The sequence below is a fragment of the Mesoplodon mirus genome, assembly GCF_964341445.2.
Source record: "Mesoplodon mirus genome assembly, chromosome: 9".
Classification (NCBI taxonomy): Eukaryota; Metazoa; Chordata; class Mammalia; order Artiodactyla; family Ziphiidae; genus Mesoplodon; species Mesoplodon mirus.
Window position 1 is genome coordinate 66,153,387 of NC_138985.1, and position 19,366 is coordinate 66,172,752.

At 36.0% G+C, this 19,366-nt stretch overlaps 1 protein-coding gene across 1 annotated transcript in view; it reads right to left on the reverse strand.

The window, feature by feature from the left end:
* Positions 1-1,513: 1,513 nt before the first annotated feature.
* The window catches only part of SKAP2 (src kinase associated phosphoprotein 2), a 150,150-nt gene continuing 132,297 nt past the window's right edge, over positions 1,514-19,366 (reverse strand). Inside the window, exons 11-13 of the mRNA XM_082631828.1 lie at positions 18,350-18,462; positions 4,306-4,407; positions 1,514-3,877 (exon numbers count right to left, since the gene is read on the reverse strand). Of these exons, the coding sequence (XP_082487954.1) occupies positions 4,315-4,407; positions 18,350-18,462 (206 nt within the window). The 3' untranslated portion in view covers positions 1,514-3,877; positions 4,306-4,314. The remainder of the gene's footprint in view (positions 3,878-4,305; positions 4,408-18,349; positions 18,463-19,366) is intronic.

Sequence of the window (19,366 nt, forward strand, 5' to 3'; positions counted from 1 at the left end):
TGTAGGATGCCACATCAGTTAATTAATAAATATTTACTGGATACACACCATATACTCTGAAGTACCATGCTGGCAATAAATCATGTTTCTGATCAAGCAGTGATAGAGCAGATTCTACTAAGGAAAACAAGAAAAAGCCCCTGGAAAATAACATTAATGAAATGTCATTCCATGTTACAAAATTACAAATAAAATAATTCTGTAAGTATTTACCTCATCACAAGCAAGATGTTACACTATTAGAGGTTCTAACAAATATTCCAGAAGAATTCAACTACAAGGCAGTGGATGGTAATGTTGGCGGAAGCTAAGGATGTCCAGAAATTTCTTGTTCCCAATCCAGAGGATCAATGGTTTAAGTTATGCATTTGAGTGTAGGTTAGGTTTGTAGAAAGACACTTTAATAATATACTACTTATTTGTTTCTCTGAATTTCAGAATACTCAGGATTTTACTAACAAACTAGGCCATTTTAACAAATATTTTTATGTTACATATTAATTATATTCCTTCAAGCTCTGAGTGAATCGGTGTTCTCTATGGTATGATCATGTCTTAATCTCTACCATCTCTCTCTTTACCATATGGACTGCTTTTCAATATACTTGAGTTTACTGAACTCCAAAGAAGTAAAAGTGACCTCTATACAGTTTATAATTCCATTCAACAATTGAAATATAAACATTGATTTATCTGAAATGTAGAAGTACTTTGCTTGATTTAAAAATTCTCACAATGCTTTACTCAGTCTCACTGATGACGTTCCAGATTTTCAGCTACACGTATGTTAGGGTAAGTTTTCTTATAGTGGCTGAACTGCAAATCTGGATCTCTAATATATAGCTCAGCTCTGGGTTCTGTTTTTAATTATGACCCTGGAGGGTACCAGAATCTATGAAGTGAGTAGCAATAGGTTAGACTGGAGAAATTATAGGAAAAGTGGGATCATAAGAACTAAGAGAGAGTCTTGAGTAGAAACATTTTAGAAACAACTGAATAGAATCTCTACTCTTTGTGAAAGGCTATATTCAACAGTAATAGCAAAAACCCTCCACATAGAGAGATTTCACCTACAGATGGTTGAACAGTGATTTTCTAGGATCCCATAATACTTTATATAATCATCTGTAATTAAATTAGCACAAGATAAAAATAATCTACTTAAAATAATATAAAGTATTCAAAACAATTGCTACGCTAAACAACATTCTTTTTCATAAAAGAAACTGTCATAGACAACCAAGTGGCAAAAACAGAATGGAGTGAGCTGTGGTTGAGTGTAAATCCTACAGCAATGAAAGTAATTTGTATTATCCTTACTTCTTTGAATAAATTCAGATGACAGCCCTATTTCATTTCTTCATTCGGTTTGGAGGCCAGATGGCATTAGAATCATTTACTTCACCTTGTTGTGCTTAATTACTACAATAAACACACTATTTTCCAAATTAATCATAACAAAGTAATTTCATTAGTAACACAGCAGGCTGTTGAATTATTAGCATCATAACAGTTTGCAAACAATTAAACTTTATTTGAACCTTAAAAATTTGCAGAGTGGAACATTATTGTAACATCTAATGGCAATAGAGTACAAATTCAGTACAGAGCAAATAATCAAGCAAAACGCTATGTAAAATATGACTTACAATCACCTTTGAAAAAAATTAGCTCTCTGTTCATAGAAAAATAAATAAAACCTACGCAAACATAATGAGAAAATAGCAATTAGCATATTTTCTAACAAGCCATGTTGTTTAAATTCACATTAATGATTACTATTATGATCTTGAAGAGTGTGTGATATATTGTCAAGGGTGTAAAGAAAACTTTCTGCCTCCTAGTATACAGATGATTTCACCAAATGAATACAAAGTAGTCATGCGTTGAAATTAATGATTGTTTTTCCTGTCAGTCCAATGAAAAATTTTTTGTTTCCTTTCTCATCTCCCACCTATATTCAAGTGAAAAAGAACAAAGGCCAGAGGAGCTCTGGACAAAAGTTAATACTTTTTTTCTGTACTGTCACCATTCCAGAGACTATCTGGCATCAGTTGGCAAAGGACTCCCTCTCCTGGATTAACTGTAAAAAGAGGCAATAATCTTCTAAATACTTTACGTTTGGAGTGGGTCTGTGCCTGAGTGGAGGAGGGGTTTCCAAGTGGGTTCCTGTGCAATGAAAAGCTGCTGCCATCTACTGGCCCAAGACTAAAATCTTCATTTAGGCCAGAAGCACAAAATCTGTGTCCACAAGGAAGTCTACATTTTCAGTGGAACCCACAACTGCTTTCACTTTTCAATCTCTCAGGCTTTGAAAACCAATCCACTAAATCCATCTCGAGTTGTCTCACTTTTGCCAAGATGATTTCAATCTATTCCAATGGCTCTATATTAGGAAAAGTTTAACAAGTGCATAAATTAATTTCTGAAAGCTTTAACTTGACATGGTCTAATCTATATCAACTAGAATTCACTCACAATCCCCCAAATTAATATATATTTTTTACATGTGAAATCTGATAATCACAGTACAGAGGGGATAATAGTAAAACATAAACTCTGAAATATTGCTTGTAGATAGTTTTTATAAATAATGGAGGTTTTTAAACATTATCGGCTCGTCTGCATGGTTAGAATCTTTATCTTTAATGCAAAGATCTGAAAAGTTCAACAAAAGTAGTACCTTCTAATCAAGGATTCAATATTAGCAGATTATATTTACTTCAAATAATTATCCAATCAGCAGTATATTTTGATATATATACCATAGTGGTACCTTGTAGACATTTAAAATACCTTTGATTTCAAACATACATGAAAAAGTAATAATATAACTCCACAAACCTTGCTCTGGAGTACAACGTACACCTCCAATATCAGACTAACACTACCCTTCCATTCACCTGTACCTGGGTACATGTTCCCACCGGATTTCTACACCCTCCTCTCTGAGCCTTCCTTCTCTTCTCATTGCTTTCAGAGGTGCAGAGTGGGCTCAAATCTGGACTTTCACTGTTTTGTGGTGTGACTTTAATAGCACAGTAACAATCAGGCAGGGTAAGAGTACTCAGTTATGTCTTCTGACTTTGAGAATACATTGAGATTCTTTATGCCGTTACGTTAGTGGCAGAATGGGACCTCTCACCCAATTTTTGTTTCATTAAATTTAAAGAAAACTACAGTAGAAAATGTTGGCAAGCCCATTATATAACCGGGGTATTTATTATTGGTAAAGGGCTTTGCACAAACCATGGTTCTGGTCCTCACGTGTGTTGCAGAGGGTGATAGCATACTCCCCATTTGCAATTCTATTGTTTTTCTTTCTTGTGGCTATATTTAACATAAAGTAAATTCACCAATCAGTAAAAATTCTTTCATGAAAACATGTTACTACTGTTTGAAAAATAAATACTAAGATAACTCATCTACAAAGTTTTAACAAAGCTACATTCTTTAGACAGCATCTACCAAAAACTTGCATGATACATTCAATTGAAATTTTTATGAAATTATATATTACATTCTAAAAAATAATTGATATCCAGTATTAAGAGAAATTACAACTCTTACTAGAAGTAGCAATGATTATGTGATACATATAAAATAGTGCTGAATTTTTCACACAAATCAAATGAGTAAATAAACCTATGATTATTTCTTTGAAAAACAGCAACAGGTATAACTTTACTGCTTGCATCTAATTTACATTAATATCCTTCATTTAATTTCACATCAGAGGAATATTATAATGAATGCATAAAACAACAAAGACAAACGATGCTCAACAAAACAAAGAAAGGTTATGAGCTGTCACTCATGCTTTCTCGATGATTCTCAATCCAAAGCATTTGCACACTAGCAGAGGAATCTTCCTTTTCTGCAGGCAGAAAGGGAAAGTTGCATTTTAATTTTTTTCTTCAGGCAAAATGTTGATTTTCCCTGCTTAGAAAAATGTTACATTTTTAGCCAAGGAAAAAAATGAATGTTTACTCAATATTTTGTCAATTCAGCTCCTCAGAAAGGCCATAAAAGTGGTATTTTACTAAAGAGGAGGAGGTTTGGGAAAACAGCTGGTTATTATCAAAGGGATTTTCTCTAAATAATCTATTTATTTCCAAAGTAAATTCTATGAAGTTATTTTTAAAACTAAACTAGATTTTTTTTTTTAAAGAAGAAGATGATTTGGGAGCATATTCTTTGTGCTATCAGAAAACTACAAAGACTTTTAAAAAGGCAAAGACTCATAATGCAGAGACCAAGAGAACATATGAGCTATTACAGAATATTGGATTAAAATGTACTTACCCAGGACTCTCAAATATCATACATCTCCATTATGTAGGCTTTCGGCACCAAGCCAATGGCTCCCTTCATTTCTCCTACCCACCAGCCATATCTATTGTATTCCTAATTGAAAACAATATGCAATATTAACCTTCAGACTGGGTGTAAGTACAATGTTGTTTGTACGCAACTTCTTAGAAATGTTATTTCTTTTTATAAAGTTATAGGAGCTTGAGCTGCAAATTGAAACATTTTAATCTTTTTTTGTTTCTGAACATTTTAAAAATGCTGTTAGGCAAAGATTTAAATTAATGTATAAGACAAAGCCTGTTTATTTCACAGTGTAGAACACAGAAACAGTCACTTAGGACAGAAACCTAGCAAATGAAACTACATAAGGAAGTCCGCTCTCTGGGCCCCTTTTCCTCTCTCTCCCCCATCTCTCTCTCTTACACACACACACACACACACACACACAGACACACACACACACACACAGACACACAGCCTGGGGGACACCTTTTATTATGCAAACACCAGTGTTAGAGGCTCCGGAGGTCATAGCCAGGATCCTTAGGATACTATCTTTGCCTTCAAGGAGCTTATCATCTAGCAAGGATAGACTTTTTTTTTTTTTCACAATAAACTACTTAATTCCTAGTTAAACTCATATGACTGAAAATGATTTAGGATGTAGAGGTATGCCCCTTCTTAGGAAAATCTAAAAATGAGTATAGACGTTTTAAACAGATAAATTAGAGAATAAGGAAACACTAATAATGCTTCCCCCAACTGGCTTTCCAAAATAATTCACAAAAGGGCTCCTTTTCAAAAGCTTCCCAAAGGCATTTATTGTTCCTCTGATTGATCACAAACAACATTAGGTAAAGGATGAATGGAAGGAATTTAAAGGTGGTATTAGATTCACTCTTATGGGGGAAGATCAATAGGAAATAAAAGTATCTCAAATTATAAGGCAAAATATTAATCTAGCTGTAAAAAAAGACTGATTGATGAGTCACTTTTGCGTTTATTTTGCAGCGTGAGCTAATCCTGTGCCTCCTTTTCTTCCCTTTGCTCCGCTGACAGACACACCACTGCTCTAGGCATAGTGAACACTGTACCCGGTCTCATTTGTCTGCCAGAGTGCCTAATGTATTTTTATCTCAAATTTATTTATGTTTAGTGAGATACAAACAAAGTAAAATGAATTACAAGTTTCAAGAATAATATCTCCCAAAAGCAATACTCTGAAAAAGCACTGTAGGACCCAAATTTAATTTTTCATATAAGATAAATTTTTAAAATCAATCCCCAAAGTAATTCAATAGGCTATGATTTCCAACATCTGAGTCACAGATAAATGTGCATATGCATACCGAGTTACATGTGGGGAGGGAATGTTAATACCAGTACAGATTTAACATTTGTACTGATGACTAACCATGCTACTGACCATCAGAAAGGAAAATAATACAATTTTTCCATACAAATGTAGCAACATTCCCAGGTGTGTACTGATATGTAGTCTATCAGTAGAGAGATTACAAGATTAAAATCTATAAGTACTTTTTTAAACAATGGGATGTATCAGAATTACGTTTTTCGTAAGAATAAGATGGAAGGAAAATGGGGGTGGAGGAGAAAGGCCTGATTCTAATGAGGGCACAGCTCTGGCTTATGAGGCAGTCGACTCCAGATTTTAAAAGTTTCCTGATAGTGTGAACTTAGTGGACAAAGTTCTCTAAGCAACGAAAATAGCCTGATGCCCAGAACTCAGTGAAGATGACTCTAATCTGTGTAGAATATATTTGTCAGAAGAAAATACCAACTTACTGAAAGCTATGATTAGTAACCATTATATCGTAATAGGTACCTAATAAAACTGCCCTTTTCAATTTTTTAAGGCAATGAATACAATTAGTGCCTAATGCTTAACAAAACAAATGTATTTCACCTTGCAGAGGCCAAAGGCCCACAGTGTAAGATTTCAAAATGGATACTTAACAAAGTAAGCCTAAGTGTGAAAGCTCTTATCCACTGCCCATCTAAGATTTTTTTCAGCTGATTACTTGGAAAGGGTAAAGGAACTAGGCCCCCAAAGGCTAGGAAAACAGAATACATTTAGTGAGAGGGCATATTATGACCCAAACCTGCTTTCAGAGAAGAGCCTGCAATCTGGGTTTCAATGTTTAGATTCAAGTTACAAACCAGGAAGTTCATATTACTTTATAATATTCTGTTTTGAAATTATAATCTACACCCTAAATTAAGGGCACATTATTGTTCTCAAAAAGCTCACTCACATCCAAATTTAAGAAATTGATTTCCAACAAATCACTTCAACAAAGGACCAATGACATACTTCACACATGAGAGAATTTTGCATGATGGCAACTGAGAAGATTCATTAAACAGAAAGTACAGTAATAAACAGCAGAGGAGTTTATTCAGCTGTAAACAAATCCCTTAAAAGTAACATTCTTGGAAAAAATTAAGTTTTAGGCTAAAATAATCTTAAATGTTTCACTAAATTAATTTAAAATAATTGAAAGGCATACGAAATACACACCTCATAAAAGTACTCTAAAATATAACGGGTTTAAATCAGAAAAGAGTAAAAATAAAAAACCAGAATGTTTATTACTTTACATTTGTAAAGAATTCCATATAGCACTCCTGTGTGGAATTAAGAGGTAAGATAAAACATAGTGAGGTAAAAATCTAGTAGGCAAATTTATGGATTTACACTGCAGCCATTAGAGTATGTCAGCAAGACTGCAAACACAGAAGCTTTTACTTTTATCATTACTATCCTCTGTATGAGCCTCCTGAGCAACATGAATCCCAATTAAACCATTTGCAGCCTATAAATTGGAATGAAGATGCATCTTGGAGTACGGTATTCTAAACTCCAGCCTGAAGATTCAACAGCATACACGCTTTCCTTTGGAGGAAGAAAATCTGCCTTCCTTTGCCTTCCCTGTTTGCTGTCCCCAAACAAATGTGATTATGAATGATATATTACTTACAGTGGAAAATAACGCAATCCATGCAATGTTGTCTCGCTGTCCACATACTAATTGTAGTATTGGTCTAAAAGTCAAGGGTGGGTCATTAAAAAAAAAAAAACAACCCTCACACCTTATCTTGTTAATAAACAAAAAATAAAGCGACAAAAGTCCTACCAGGCTGCCATCTAAATCTCTGAAAGGTTAGGAAGCATCATGTCATCTTGATGGCACACGAGATCTCAGGTACAAGAAGGTCTGCCATCTGGTATTCTTCACCCCACTCGGCTCTTAACATCAACTGAAATGCTAACATAGGCAAGTGACTGTACTTCAGGAGGACTGATAAAATAATGAAGAGTCCTTTAATCTACAGGAAACCATTCTAGTCAATTTATAAGAAATATTGCATCCCTTTGTAGGACGTGTAATTATTTTCTATTAATCATGTGCTATAAAGCTACATTATGCAGTTATTCTGTTATCACTAGAAAGAGGCCTGCAGTCCGCTTCTGACAATGTTAGGTAATTACTAACACAAAGCTTCTTTCTCCTCCTGTAGTAATGCTATCAAGATCTAGAGGTATAGTGATGCTTAGTGTATAAAAATAGTACTCAAAAGAAATTTAATATCTGCAAAATGGATGGCTTCAAGGCAAAATGTAATGTGGCAGTCAAAGAAGCAAGAAAGCTGAACTTGCCCAGTAATCTGAGAAAATAATCATAAAGCAGCACTGAACAGTTGTGATCTAACTCCTCTGTTTTCAATTTTTATATCATTAAAATAGTTTTTGTTTTATTTTATAGTTAAAATTTTAGGCCTCAATTAATCATTATTAAGCAATAAATTAAAGTGATTATGTAAAAAGGCAGGAAAAAAGGGGCTAGTTTTGATAAAGTGAAACAGAGACTTTATCCAACACAATAGCAAACATATGTCCACATTTACTTACTAACTAAATCTTCTCTCTCTGCCAGTGTATTATTTTACACTTAAATAAGATGCCAACATTTACTTAAATCCTTTTCAGCACCACGATTCTCATTTCTCAAGTATGTTAATCCACTTTCTACAAACCATATGGTAAAAGAATGCTGCCTTAACAGAAACTTGAAACATTAGTAAGAGTTTGTGATGTACCACCCCTTTCAGAAAGTAGTTACCAATCTGTTTGAAAGCAACAGGTGTTAGAAAGGTTAAAAGACTATATTCTTTTCTCCAAACGTATATCTGTGCTTCAAAACATACCAGCCTTGTGCAGAAATAAAGGTAATTTTATTCACAAAATATAAACTACATTGAGTTTCAGAACCAGTGGATTTTACCATTGTTTTCCAACTATTCACTGTGATATGTTCGGTTTTTCAAATTGTTCATAAACCTTGTAGTAGCATGAAAACTAGACAACTATTTAAAATATGGAAGTGCTTTCTTCAAGGCTACCTCTTCCATCTCTTCCTTTTTACTATCTCCGATTAGAACCTTTGTAAGAAGCGCTCCTTATACAACCATCATTTCAAAAGTTGTCTTAAAATGCACAACAGGTACTTGACAACTTCCGTTTTTTTACTATTATTATCTACACTTTAACTGCTTGAATCTTAGTCTCCTAACTCATTCCTTAAATGAGGAAATGGACACTAACAATTTCTAAGATCCTCCCTGATGTTTGAATACCACCATCACGAACCTGCTTTACCAACCTAAGTCTCTTAGCAGCTCATGGAAATCAACCTCACTACTTTATAATTTACTATGCAAACGTGACTTTGAGTTACTCTAATTCAAAGAATTACTATTTTTTTCCTCCGTGCACTGGATCTTCCCGGACCGGGGCACGAACCCGTGTCCCCTGCATCAGCAGGTGGACTCTCAACCACTGCGCCAGCAGGGAAGCCCCGCACTCCATTTTTAAAGCGAGAGAGACAAAAGACGAGCAAGGAAGGTGATAGTAAGAACTTAATTCCTGTAACAAATTTTAGTTTATATTCCAGAGTCAAGATACACTTAATTCAAATTTCTACACTGTCAACATTTACAATGGCATAAAGTAAAAACTGATATGCAGACTGATGATTCTTAGATATTGTTAGGCAAAGAAAGATCAAATCATGCTCAGTAGTGGGTGGCCTTGGTACTCAGTGTATTTCACCAACCAGTACATGACTGATAACTGTTCCAGTTCAGACCTTCATCGCCTCACCCTGGATTTTTGCATCATCCACTCTGCCTCTCTGTACTTCCCGGAAACGGCCTTTGTCAGTTTACTCGGCTGCTCAGGAATGTATACTAGCCCCCCAGTGCTTTAACTACAAACTCCTCTCACTGCTCTGGTCCCACAGCCCAACCTTCTGTGCTGCACTCATTCCTGCCTCTGTATGTGGCACTCCTTCCCCAAGGGGTATCTCCCCTCCCTCATCCAAAGCCTATCTAGTAACTAAGACTCGACTCAGGTTACCCAGCTTTCATGAATTTTTCTCTCAATTATCTAATCCATACTTACATCTCCCATTTCAAGCTGAGTATTTATTCCTCAGTGGAGTTTATGTACTTTAGTTTTGTCCGTTCAACTAAAATAAAGTAGAAACTCACTGAGATCATGGCAATGTCTTACACTCAAACTGTATGCCCCACACTCCAGGATGTGTAAAAGATGTTCAATAAATATGTACTTCATGATGAAACAAACATAGTTTTTCTTCATTTTGGATGATGCACCAGATGACCCTCCTAAATGTTTTCTTAAGAAGGGTAATTTCCAATAGGAATATATTTTCTATGTGTATATTGGACATACTTGAAGAATTTTAGTAATGACTAAACAAACATTTGTTCTGAAGTATGTTTAGCTTCACAATATGAAGTGTGCTGCTCCTCGACATGGCTGGCTGCGGCCCATCACGTTTTCCAATGTGCTGTATAGCATACCTTGTCTAAAGAGCCGAAATTCCACTTGCAGAAAGAAAGATACCTGCCCCCTGAAGAACTGGGACCAAATAATTCTAGTTCTTCGAAGAAATGGCTTCAGTTGAATTTACTGTAAGTACGGAAGAGGTTAAGACAGAACTCTGCAAAGGCAGAAACAGTGTGGCAGGTCTAGGGGAAAATCTGCTAGTTTTTCAGCTGCTGCTTCTTATTCTTGTGATTATTTTCTCAGAAGATTGAGAGTCTCCAGCTTGCTACTAACTAGGTATGTGACCTTGGGCAATCCCCAAGTTCTTTAGGGGTGATTTTTTTTTTTACATTTATATCACTCTTTGAGACTCCACAATAATCCAGTTACGTACTTAACATAAATCAGTAAGTCTAATTATTATACATTTGGACCCTCACAGAATTACCTATATGAAATCTCTTGTTATATGTACTATAAATTTTTTGTTGTTGAGGGTAATATCTGCCACTGTTCTTATTATATAAAGTTGTTGAGGTCAGATAATCAGCGAAGATTCTAGAAATTCACGTGAGATTTTTTTTTTTTTTTTTTTAAGTAGCCAGTGCTGGGAAAAGCCAAGCTTCCTCCTTTATGATTAAAAAGAATTATTAGCTCCTTGTCTCTCCCTTTTTCAGTTTGGCTGCCAAGAAGCTCAGGAAGTTCAAGCGTAGACACTCCATTGTCTTTTTTTTTTTTTTTTTTTTCTTTTTTTTTTGCGGTATGCGGGCCTCTCACTGTTGTGGCCTCTCCCGTTGCGGAGCACAGGCTCCGGATGCGCAGGCCCAGCGGCCATGGCTCACGGGCCCAGCCGCTCCGCGGCATGTGGGATCCTCCCAGACCGGGGCACGAACCCGTATCCCCTGCATCGGCAGGCGGACTCTCAACCACTGCGCCACCAGGGAGGCCCTCCATTGTCTTTTAAGGTCTCCAGAGGCAGTCCTTTCTTCCATTAGCCTTTTATTTATTTTTCCCCAATTATGTGGAGCCTCAAGATCTTCTCACCTATAAAGTGAAGAGCTAGCACTAAGGTTCCCCTACCTCTACAATTCTACCATTCTAAATTCCTTTAAGAAGTTCAGGATTATTTCCTTTTTTTTTTTTTTAATGTAAATTTATTTATTTATTTTTGGCTGCATTGGGTCTTCCTTACTGCGCGCAGGCTTTCTCTGGTTGTTGCGGAGCACAGGCTCTAGGCTCGCGGGCTTTAGTAGTTGCAGCACGCAGGCTCAGTACTTGTGGCTTGCAGGCTCTAGAGCGCAGGCTCAGTAGCTGTGGCGCAAGGGATTAGTTGCTCCACGGCATGTGGGATCTTCCCGGACCGGGGCTCGAACCCATGTCCCCTGCATTGGCAGGAGGATTCTAACCACTGCACCACCAGGGAAGTCCCAATTATTTCCTATTTTTAACTATATTTTCATAAACATATATTAAACATCTATCTGCCATAATGTTAGATATTGGGGATTCAAAAATACTTAAGACACAGTGTCTACCTCAAGGAATTGAGACAGGGAAACGGATAATCCTGGTCATGGCCCACGTAGGTATAGCAAAATGGAAAGAGAAAAGCCTTTAGGCTCAGATCTGCGTTGATTCCAGGAGAAGGTACTTCCTAGCTGGTATCCTCAGGTGATTTACATAATAAGCTTACTAAGCATCAGTTTTCTTACCTGCAAAATTATATTGATAGTACCATATCCTTTGTAGGGTTACCTTAAGAATCAGAGGAATGAAAGCACATTGAGTACCTAGAACAAGGTATGCAATAAATACTTTTTCATCCCCTCCCTCTGCCTTCCCACTAACTGGTGTAGCAAAATACCAGGGCAACAAAAAAAAAAACAGAGCATTTTGGAGTGCACCATAAGGCAACCTGATTATTACGGGCTATTCCAAAGGGAATCTGATCTTTAAAGGGATAAGAAAGGAGACATCTCAAAAGAGTGAGAATGTGCCATATATACATTGAGGGAGCTCCTGATTTTTGTGGGGGGGTCGGGGGAGAGAGCAGAAGGGCATAAAAAAATCATGGATTTTTCCATTTAAGATTTTTTTTTTTTACTTACCAACATGGTGCTTTTCTTTAAGGTTGTTTTGGTTTGCTCCTGGAAAACCTTTGCTTACTCCATGCAGAATTACACCGTGTAGGCTCTGCAGCCATAGCAGCCCCTTCACTGCCACCTCTGCATAACTTGCCTCTCTGACACTGCCTTCTGGTTTCTCCTTTACTTCTCAAGCCACTGCAGGGGCTCAGCCTGACAGCCTGTCTTCTGCAGGCACCTTCCCCTTTCATCTGTCAACATTTTCCTGGAATGCTCCCTCCATTTTATGTAAGAGAAAATCGGGAAGTACTAGAGCATGGTTTTTGCAAATAGGTAACAAGAGTCCCATGAGTGGAATGAGAACATCTTCTGACGTAGTGCTGTTTCCATACACTGCTTATCACCACCAGGGAGAGATTATAAGCATAGCATAGGTCTGCCCACTATGCTTCACCGTGGGCATTTAGCATAGAAACTAAATGCCATCAGACCCAAACAACCGCAATGACAAGTACAAACACTCCTCCTCCTTCCCAAAAGACTACAAGATGTGATAACATTTAGGGAACTAGCGTAGTATCATCAAGGTATGTCCTATATTGAGGTGTCCTGGTTACTCTTCAGCAGGTGGTTTTGCTGTATGTGGCACATGAAGTCAGATGGTCACAAAGGAAAAACTAAGAGAGCTAAAAAGGAACTCTTTATTTCCCTCTGCCAGTAGAGCTCAGCAAGACTTTCATTTTATTTGTTTTTCTGGTAAGTCTGAAGCCAAAAAAGCCTTAGTAACAGAATTTTTACATTTTCACAATGAGAAGCAAATGATCAGTGACAGTTACATTTCACCAATCACTGGAAAAAGTCACAGCTACAAAGGGAAGCAATGCTCGAAACTCCAAACAACACACACTAAAAAAATGCCCTTTTACTGTATATTAGTGAACACTGTCAACCCACATTTCCTGTTTTTGACTTAATAAAAAATGTCTCAAAAAGCTGCAAAGCCCAAGTCACATGTGTCCTAGACTAGATGAAATATTCCAGGATTCTTAACTCTCTTATTTTTCTGTTAATAGCAGACAAGCAGCATGCCTCTTTCCTGCTGAAGTATAGCTCTTCTGTCATTAAGCCTCTAAAAATAATTTATTGCCTTAAAAGTAAGAATAGGAATGTGGTTAGCAATTTACTGGTGAGTACAGATTGAAGGATAAACTAATAGACAATGTAAATCCAGAACAGCAAATAGAATAAAATAGCCAAAGAGCTATGTGGGACTATAATATGCCTGTAGCTATATAACCTGGATCCTGCCATGAAAATTATAAAACTCCATAAACACGGTTCTAGGACAATACTATTAACTATGATATTGTGTCCATGTTTAAGGTGGTAATAAAATTGAAATGCAAACCAGTAAAAGAATTTAGCATGATTTTAAACAACCTGATTCCTAAAAAATAAATAAATAAAAATAAAAGATTTGCAATCTCAAATATGAATTTCCCCATCAAATAAATCTGAAAGTAGGCCTTGTGTTTCATAATAACTTCACTAACAAGGCAGCTGTCATAAAAATCACATATTCCTGGAGACCTCCCTGGTGGAGCAGTGGTTAAGAATCCACCTGCCAATGCAGGGGACTCAGGTTCGAGTCCTGGTCCGGGAAGATCCCACGTGCCACGGAGCAACAGCCCATGCACCACAACTACTGAGCCTGTGCTCTAGAGCCCGTGTGCCACAACTACTGAGCCTGCATGCCACAACTACTGAAGCCCGCACGCCTAGAGCCCATGCTCCGCCACAAGAGAAGCCCCTGCAGTGAGAAGCCCATGCACCACAATGAAGAGTAGCTCCTGCTGTCCACAACTAGAGAAAGTCCCTGTGTGGCAATGAAGACCCAACGCAGCCAAAAATAAATTTTTAAAAAAAAGGTAATTGTACCTTGTTTAAAAAAAAAAAATCACATATTTCACTTTCATCCCTCCCTATAAATACCTTCCATCTTTGTGTGTGTGGGGGGGAATTTCTAAATCTCCACTGAACTATTGAAGTATATAAAATGTTTTAACACATAAAAAAACAGCAGCAATGTTATATGAAAAGACCTGTAAGCAAAAAGTTATAGGCTTGCATTTTTAGGCAAGTAGTATTTAGATTTATTATCAGTAAGGTTCAAAGGTTAAAACCAAGAAAATGCCAGACACTTTGAAGGAGGGGCTAGCTCAGCCAGGGGTCACATGGCAGCTGCTAATTGGAAAATGTTAAAAAGGGAAGGGGAAGGGCAGGGTAGCTGCCTTCTCTTCCTTCTTTATTGTAACATTTGATTTTCACTAAAAAAAGAAAGAAAGAAAGAAAGAAAAAAGTAAAGAAAGAAAGAAAAGCTAAGATCTGTATAACTCAAAAGAGGCTTAAAATAAATAAATCACCCCCAGGCAGACTGAGCACAGCTGACACCCCATCAAGGCTTCCTTGCAAAAATAGAAAAAAAAAGACTGAATTTTAAAATCAAACTAGATTTCTATAGTGAATTTTAATACAGAGAGCCTAATCATCAAACTAGCTAAATCTTTTTGTCATTATATTTACAAAATTAAAATATTCTTTATTATAGTACATGCCATTTTATTTCTTGATTTGTCTAAAGGTTTATTTATATTGAAAAGAATGTATCTCTTCTTAAACTATCTTGTGTTGCCTTTTTTAAAAAGATTATTTTCAGAACTAACAAGCTTCTAGAAGGTAAGTCAAATTAACGATAATTAAATACTGCAAACTATAGATCAGTTAATTATAAAAAGCAAGTTGTGTTTCTTTGAAATCTTTTAAATGGCATTTTTTATTAGAAAAGTTGTGGCACTAATTTTTTTTTACTAAGTACACATTTTTTATGTCTCTATAAATACTGTTAGACTCCTTAAAATGCATTTTTCCTTAAGTATACAATTTTTACATTTAATTCAGAATGATGAAAAGAATTTTCATGATTAATGCTTATACTTCATTGACATGAGATAGGAAAGTAATAACCCATAGCTAAATTTAAAGTTGGATTTATGACATCATTTTGATTGTGCACATTAGCTGCAATTACCTGCACCACTCATTCTGAGCCACTAGATGGTGTAAAAAATAAATTTAAACGGTGAATTTTCATTCCATCACCATGGAATCTAAATATAACTCTGAGAAAGATTAAACAAATTTCTAGGCATATAACAATGCTAGTGATTTCTATATTTATTGCACTTAAAAAAATCAATACATAGCATCAGCTCTACCTTGATCTAGAAACAAGTCCTTTTGAGCAATTCTTTGCTCTCTTCTTCTAAGGGCCTTGAGTTCTGAATTTATAATGATACTCATCATTCAAACTGCTGTCATCATTCACATATTAAATAAATTTAGGATATTAACTTATGGTCTATGTTTGCCAAAATTTTTATAAAAACTGGAAGACCAAGCAAATATAAAATTAAAGAATCATCAGAGGTTCCTATCTGAACTCACCCAAAGCCAAGTGGGGAAGTAAGAGTCTTCATAAATACATCCTGAACCCCAAAGCAACCTGACAACAAATAGCCAAGAGGCTCATCAACAGCCCAGAATTTGTCCAAATTCCATCAAGAGAAAACTAACTGTCCTCCTTTCACCCTCACTAAGATCAACCTGGTTGATTCTACTAGGTCCGCAGCTGGGTAAATATGGGTATTTACTCATCCAGCCAATGGTGATAATGTGCTAACAAAGCCTTGTCTCTTCTTTCAAAAACCAAAATGAGCTCCAGATAAAATGCCCATCTCTAGAAGGCCTCTCATGAAATGCTGCCGGTGGAAATTTAAACCTTATGAAAGGTTGATAAAGGAAGTATTTTCAGGCAGCCCATACCCAAATAACAGCATTTAGAAATTTTAGATAGGAGTATATTCTTCCTGTGAGGTGGAGTACCACCCTTAGCTCTATGACAGGCTTCACATATAAAATTACAATCATCACAAAACAGGTTTGGGAGAAAAGGAATGACTTCCCCCAGAATCCTAGAAATATGGTACACACCTATGATTGTACTTTCAATTTCATATTCACAGAAAATGATTTTCTGAGGCAATGGCAGAAATAAGACAAGCCTATGGGAACGCTGCTTGCGCCACAGCCTGTCCCAGAGGCTGGTACTCTGAGGCTTTCAGCAACAAAGACAACTTGAAAAAAAACCCCAAAAAAACCAAAGACAACTTGATTCATAAAGAAGGCTTCAAGAACAAACCCACATGGGCTTTGTAAGTTTCATATTTTACCATACAAACATACTGGCTACATGCCATTTATCCCTATAGTCTGAAGTTCCAAGTGGAAGCTAATCAACCTTTTAATTTTATATGCAATTTTACACACAATTTAATTTTATGCAGCTAAATTGGTGAAAGAAACTGTGAGCTAAGTAAATTTGAGGAATGATTCCAAGAAAGTTTCTTTTCAAGAACTGAAACTAATCAGTTTGCTTTCTATATTAAGTAACTGACTCAAAAAGCTGTCATTTTAACACAGGACTATTGAATGCTCTGCAATGGACTTAATCCAAGAGTTGTGATATGGCAATCTATAGCTTCCAAGAACTGTATCTTTCTAAAAAAAAAAAAAAAATACACTAGCAAGCAGAGGACTGAGAAATAAGGGACAAGTCTTATTTGGGCACCTCAACCAGCAATGATCACAGTAGGCTGTATTTACTTACTATTTTCCTCCCATCTACAAGGGCTTATCTCTCTCTCTCTTTTTTTTTTTTTTTTTTTTGGATTCCTGGTGCCTAGAATGGGCCCTTGCACATTTTAGGCACTTTATGACAGTTACAAGTTAAATACAAGTAAGGAAAGAAGCGGGGGGGAAGGGGGGGGGAAGAAGGGGGGAAAGAAGAGAGGGAAAAGGAAGGAAGACAGATACAGGCATAAGAAAAAAACAGAGCAGAAAGCTCTGACCTGGGAGTCAAAACACCTTGTTAAGTACTGGCTCTGGCACTTTCTTGACCCAAATTCCCTCATCTGTAAAACCAAGGATAGATAGATGAGCCCTAAGATCTCTCACTCAAATGTTCTATGATTTTCTGTGTATGATTTTATGCACCAGTCAACTAGTGTTTGAATTCAATAAGTGACCTTATTTCCAAATTCTCTTCTGTATCTAATAAGTCATATTATCTTTCTGAATAAGTCATAATCTTTCCAAAATATTTCTCTAATCAACAAAGCACATTAAACTCCTAGACTTATGATTTATGTAACATTTCTTTACTTATAGTTAAATAGTCTCCATACATCATTTGTTTCTAATGTGGCCTCATGAAGTAGACTGAGGGAGATATTTTTTAACCCCCATATTACAGTAGGCAAAGTTAAAATATGAAAGTTAAAGGAGCTCAGGCATGTCATTAGAAGTATAATCAATTAAGAATCTTGACTTTTAGATGTAAGGCCAGAAGCATTTTGAATAATCCAGTATCTTAAGAGGCAGAAACAATGATTTTGTACATATAAGGATGAGTTCATAGCAATATACTCTGCTATTATGTTTACAAATACAATTCTGTTAAACTTTAAAAAAATTACCTAAACCTGTCTGAATAGAAAAGTATTGCTTTTAAATTGTCGGAACACCCAATGTATTTACATAAAGATGAAAAACTTGTTCTATAAACACAGTGTTACCAGTAGTGAATGGCAGACAAAATCAGAATAAGCACACAGAAGAATAAAAAGGAAGAGGAAAGAAAAACATAATAAATAACCTAATACCTTACAATGTTAACTTTCACATAAGTATATTGTTTCTGGAGAAGGCAGTGTGTGGATGTGAGCCAAAGGCTGAAGTGATAGGTAAACACACTGTTAAGTTGAATCCTGTTATCTGATTGTGTTTAAAATTTGATTACATTTCACTTGACAAAATAATTATTGTGAACTCCCAATTGTTAACAAGGACCTAGAAGAATTCCAGTTGGCATTTTTTCCCTAGTGTTGTAGATCCAAATGCATAAAAATGCAGCTTTGTATTCATGCTTTACAGTTGTCATTTTGGGGTATCTGCTTACCTTGCTAAGAATGTAAATCACATCACCACGTTTAAATGACAATTCATCAGAAAGAGCTCCTGTGCAGTCCCACAAACCCTGGTAAAAATTAGCATAATCGGTGCTTTTATCTCCTAGGAAGAAGATAGAGAAAACAAGAGTTAGATCTTTCATGTAATGGCCCCTCACTTAAAAATGAACAAATAGCAATTAAAGGGCCACTCCAAACCACCAAAAGTCTAAAAAAATTCTGCCCTCATTCAAAGAACACTATAACATCCACACAAGGATCCTACTTCTTGCTCTCATCTAATTAAGGACCATTTTCAAAAAGATCTAATTTTGAATGTCTTTTCTTTCCTCTCTCCTTTTCTTGTTTTTACCTAAAACTTGTAATTGAACATGTTTCTTCAAACCAGCACCTAAGTTACTTCCCACTTATTTTCTATAACAAACCTAAGCCCACTTGCAACATGTTTTGAAGATGAGTCAGCCTCCCTGTATAATGAGCAATATCCATGAGATGTGATAAACACGTTGTGAAATAAGCACCGTACAGAACTTAGGACACATCATAAAAATAATAATAATAAAGGAGCTAAGGTACAAATATAACCAAACAAGGTAACAAAAAAACTTTTTGAAATTTAAACTTCAAAAAAAAATGCCTCAATGGCACATATATATATATATATATATATATATATATATATATATATACACATACTTTGATATGGACCATTTTTAAAGTCTTTATTGAATTTGTTACAATATTGCTTCTGCTTTTTTTATGTCTTGTTTTTCTGGTCACGAGGTATGTGGGATCTTAACTCCCCAGACCAGGGATCGAACCTGCACCCCCTGCATTGGAAGGCGAAGTCTTAACCCCTGGACCGCCAGGGAAGTCCCTAAATTTAAACTTTTTCAAAACATAAAGCTGGTTGAAGGAAGAGAATAAAATGAAGGTAATCTAAAGGATAATTCCAGCTCTTATCTTTAGGGACTTTTGTACCCAAAGCTTCTCAAAGTTATTTCTAA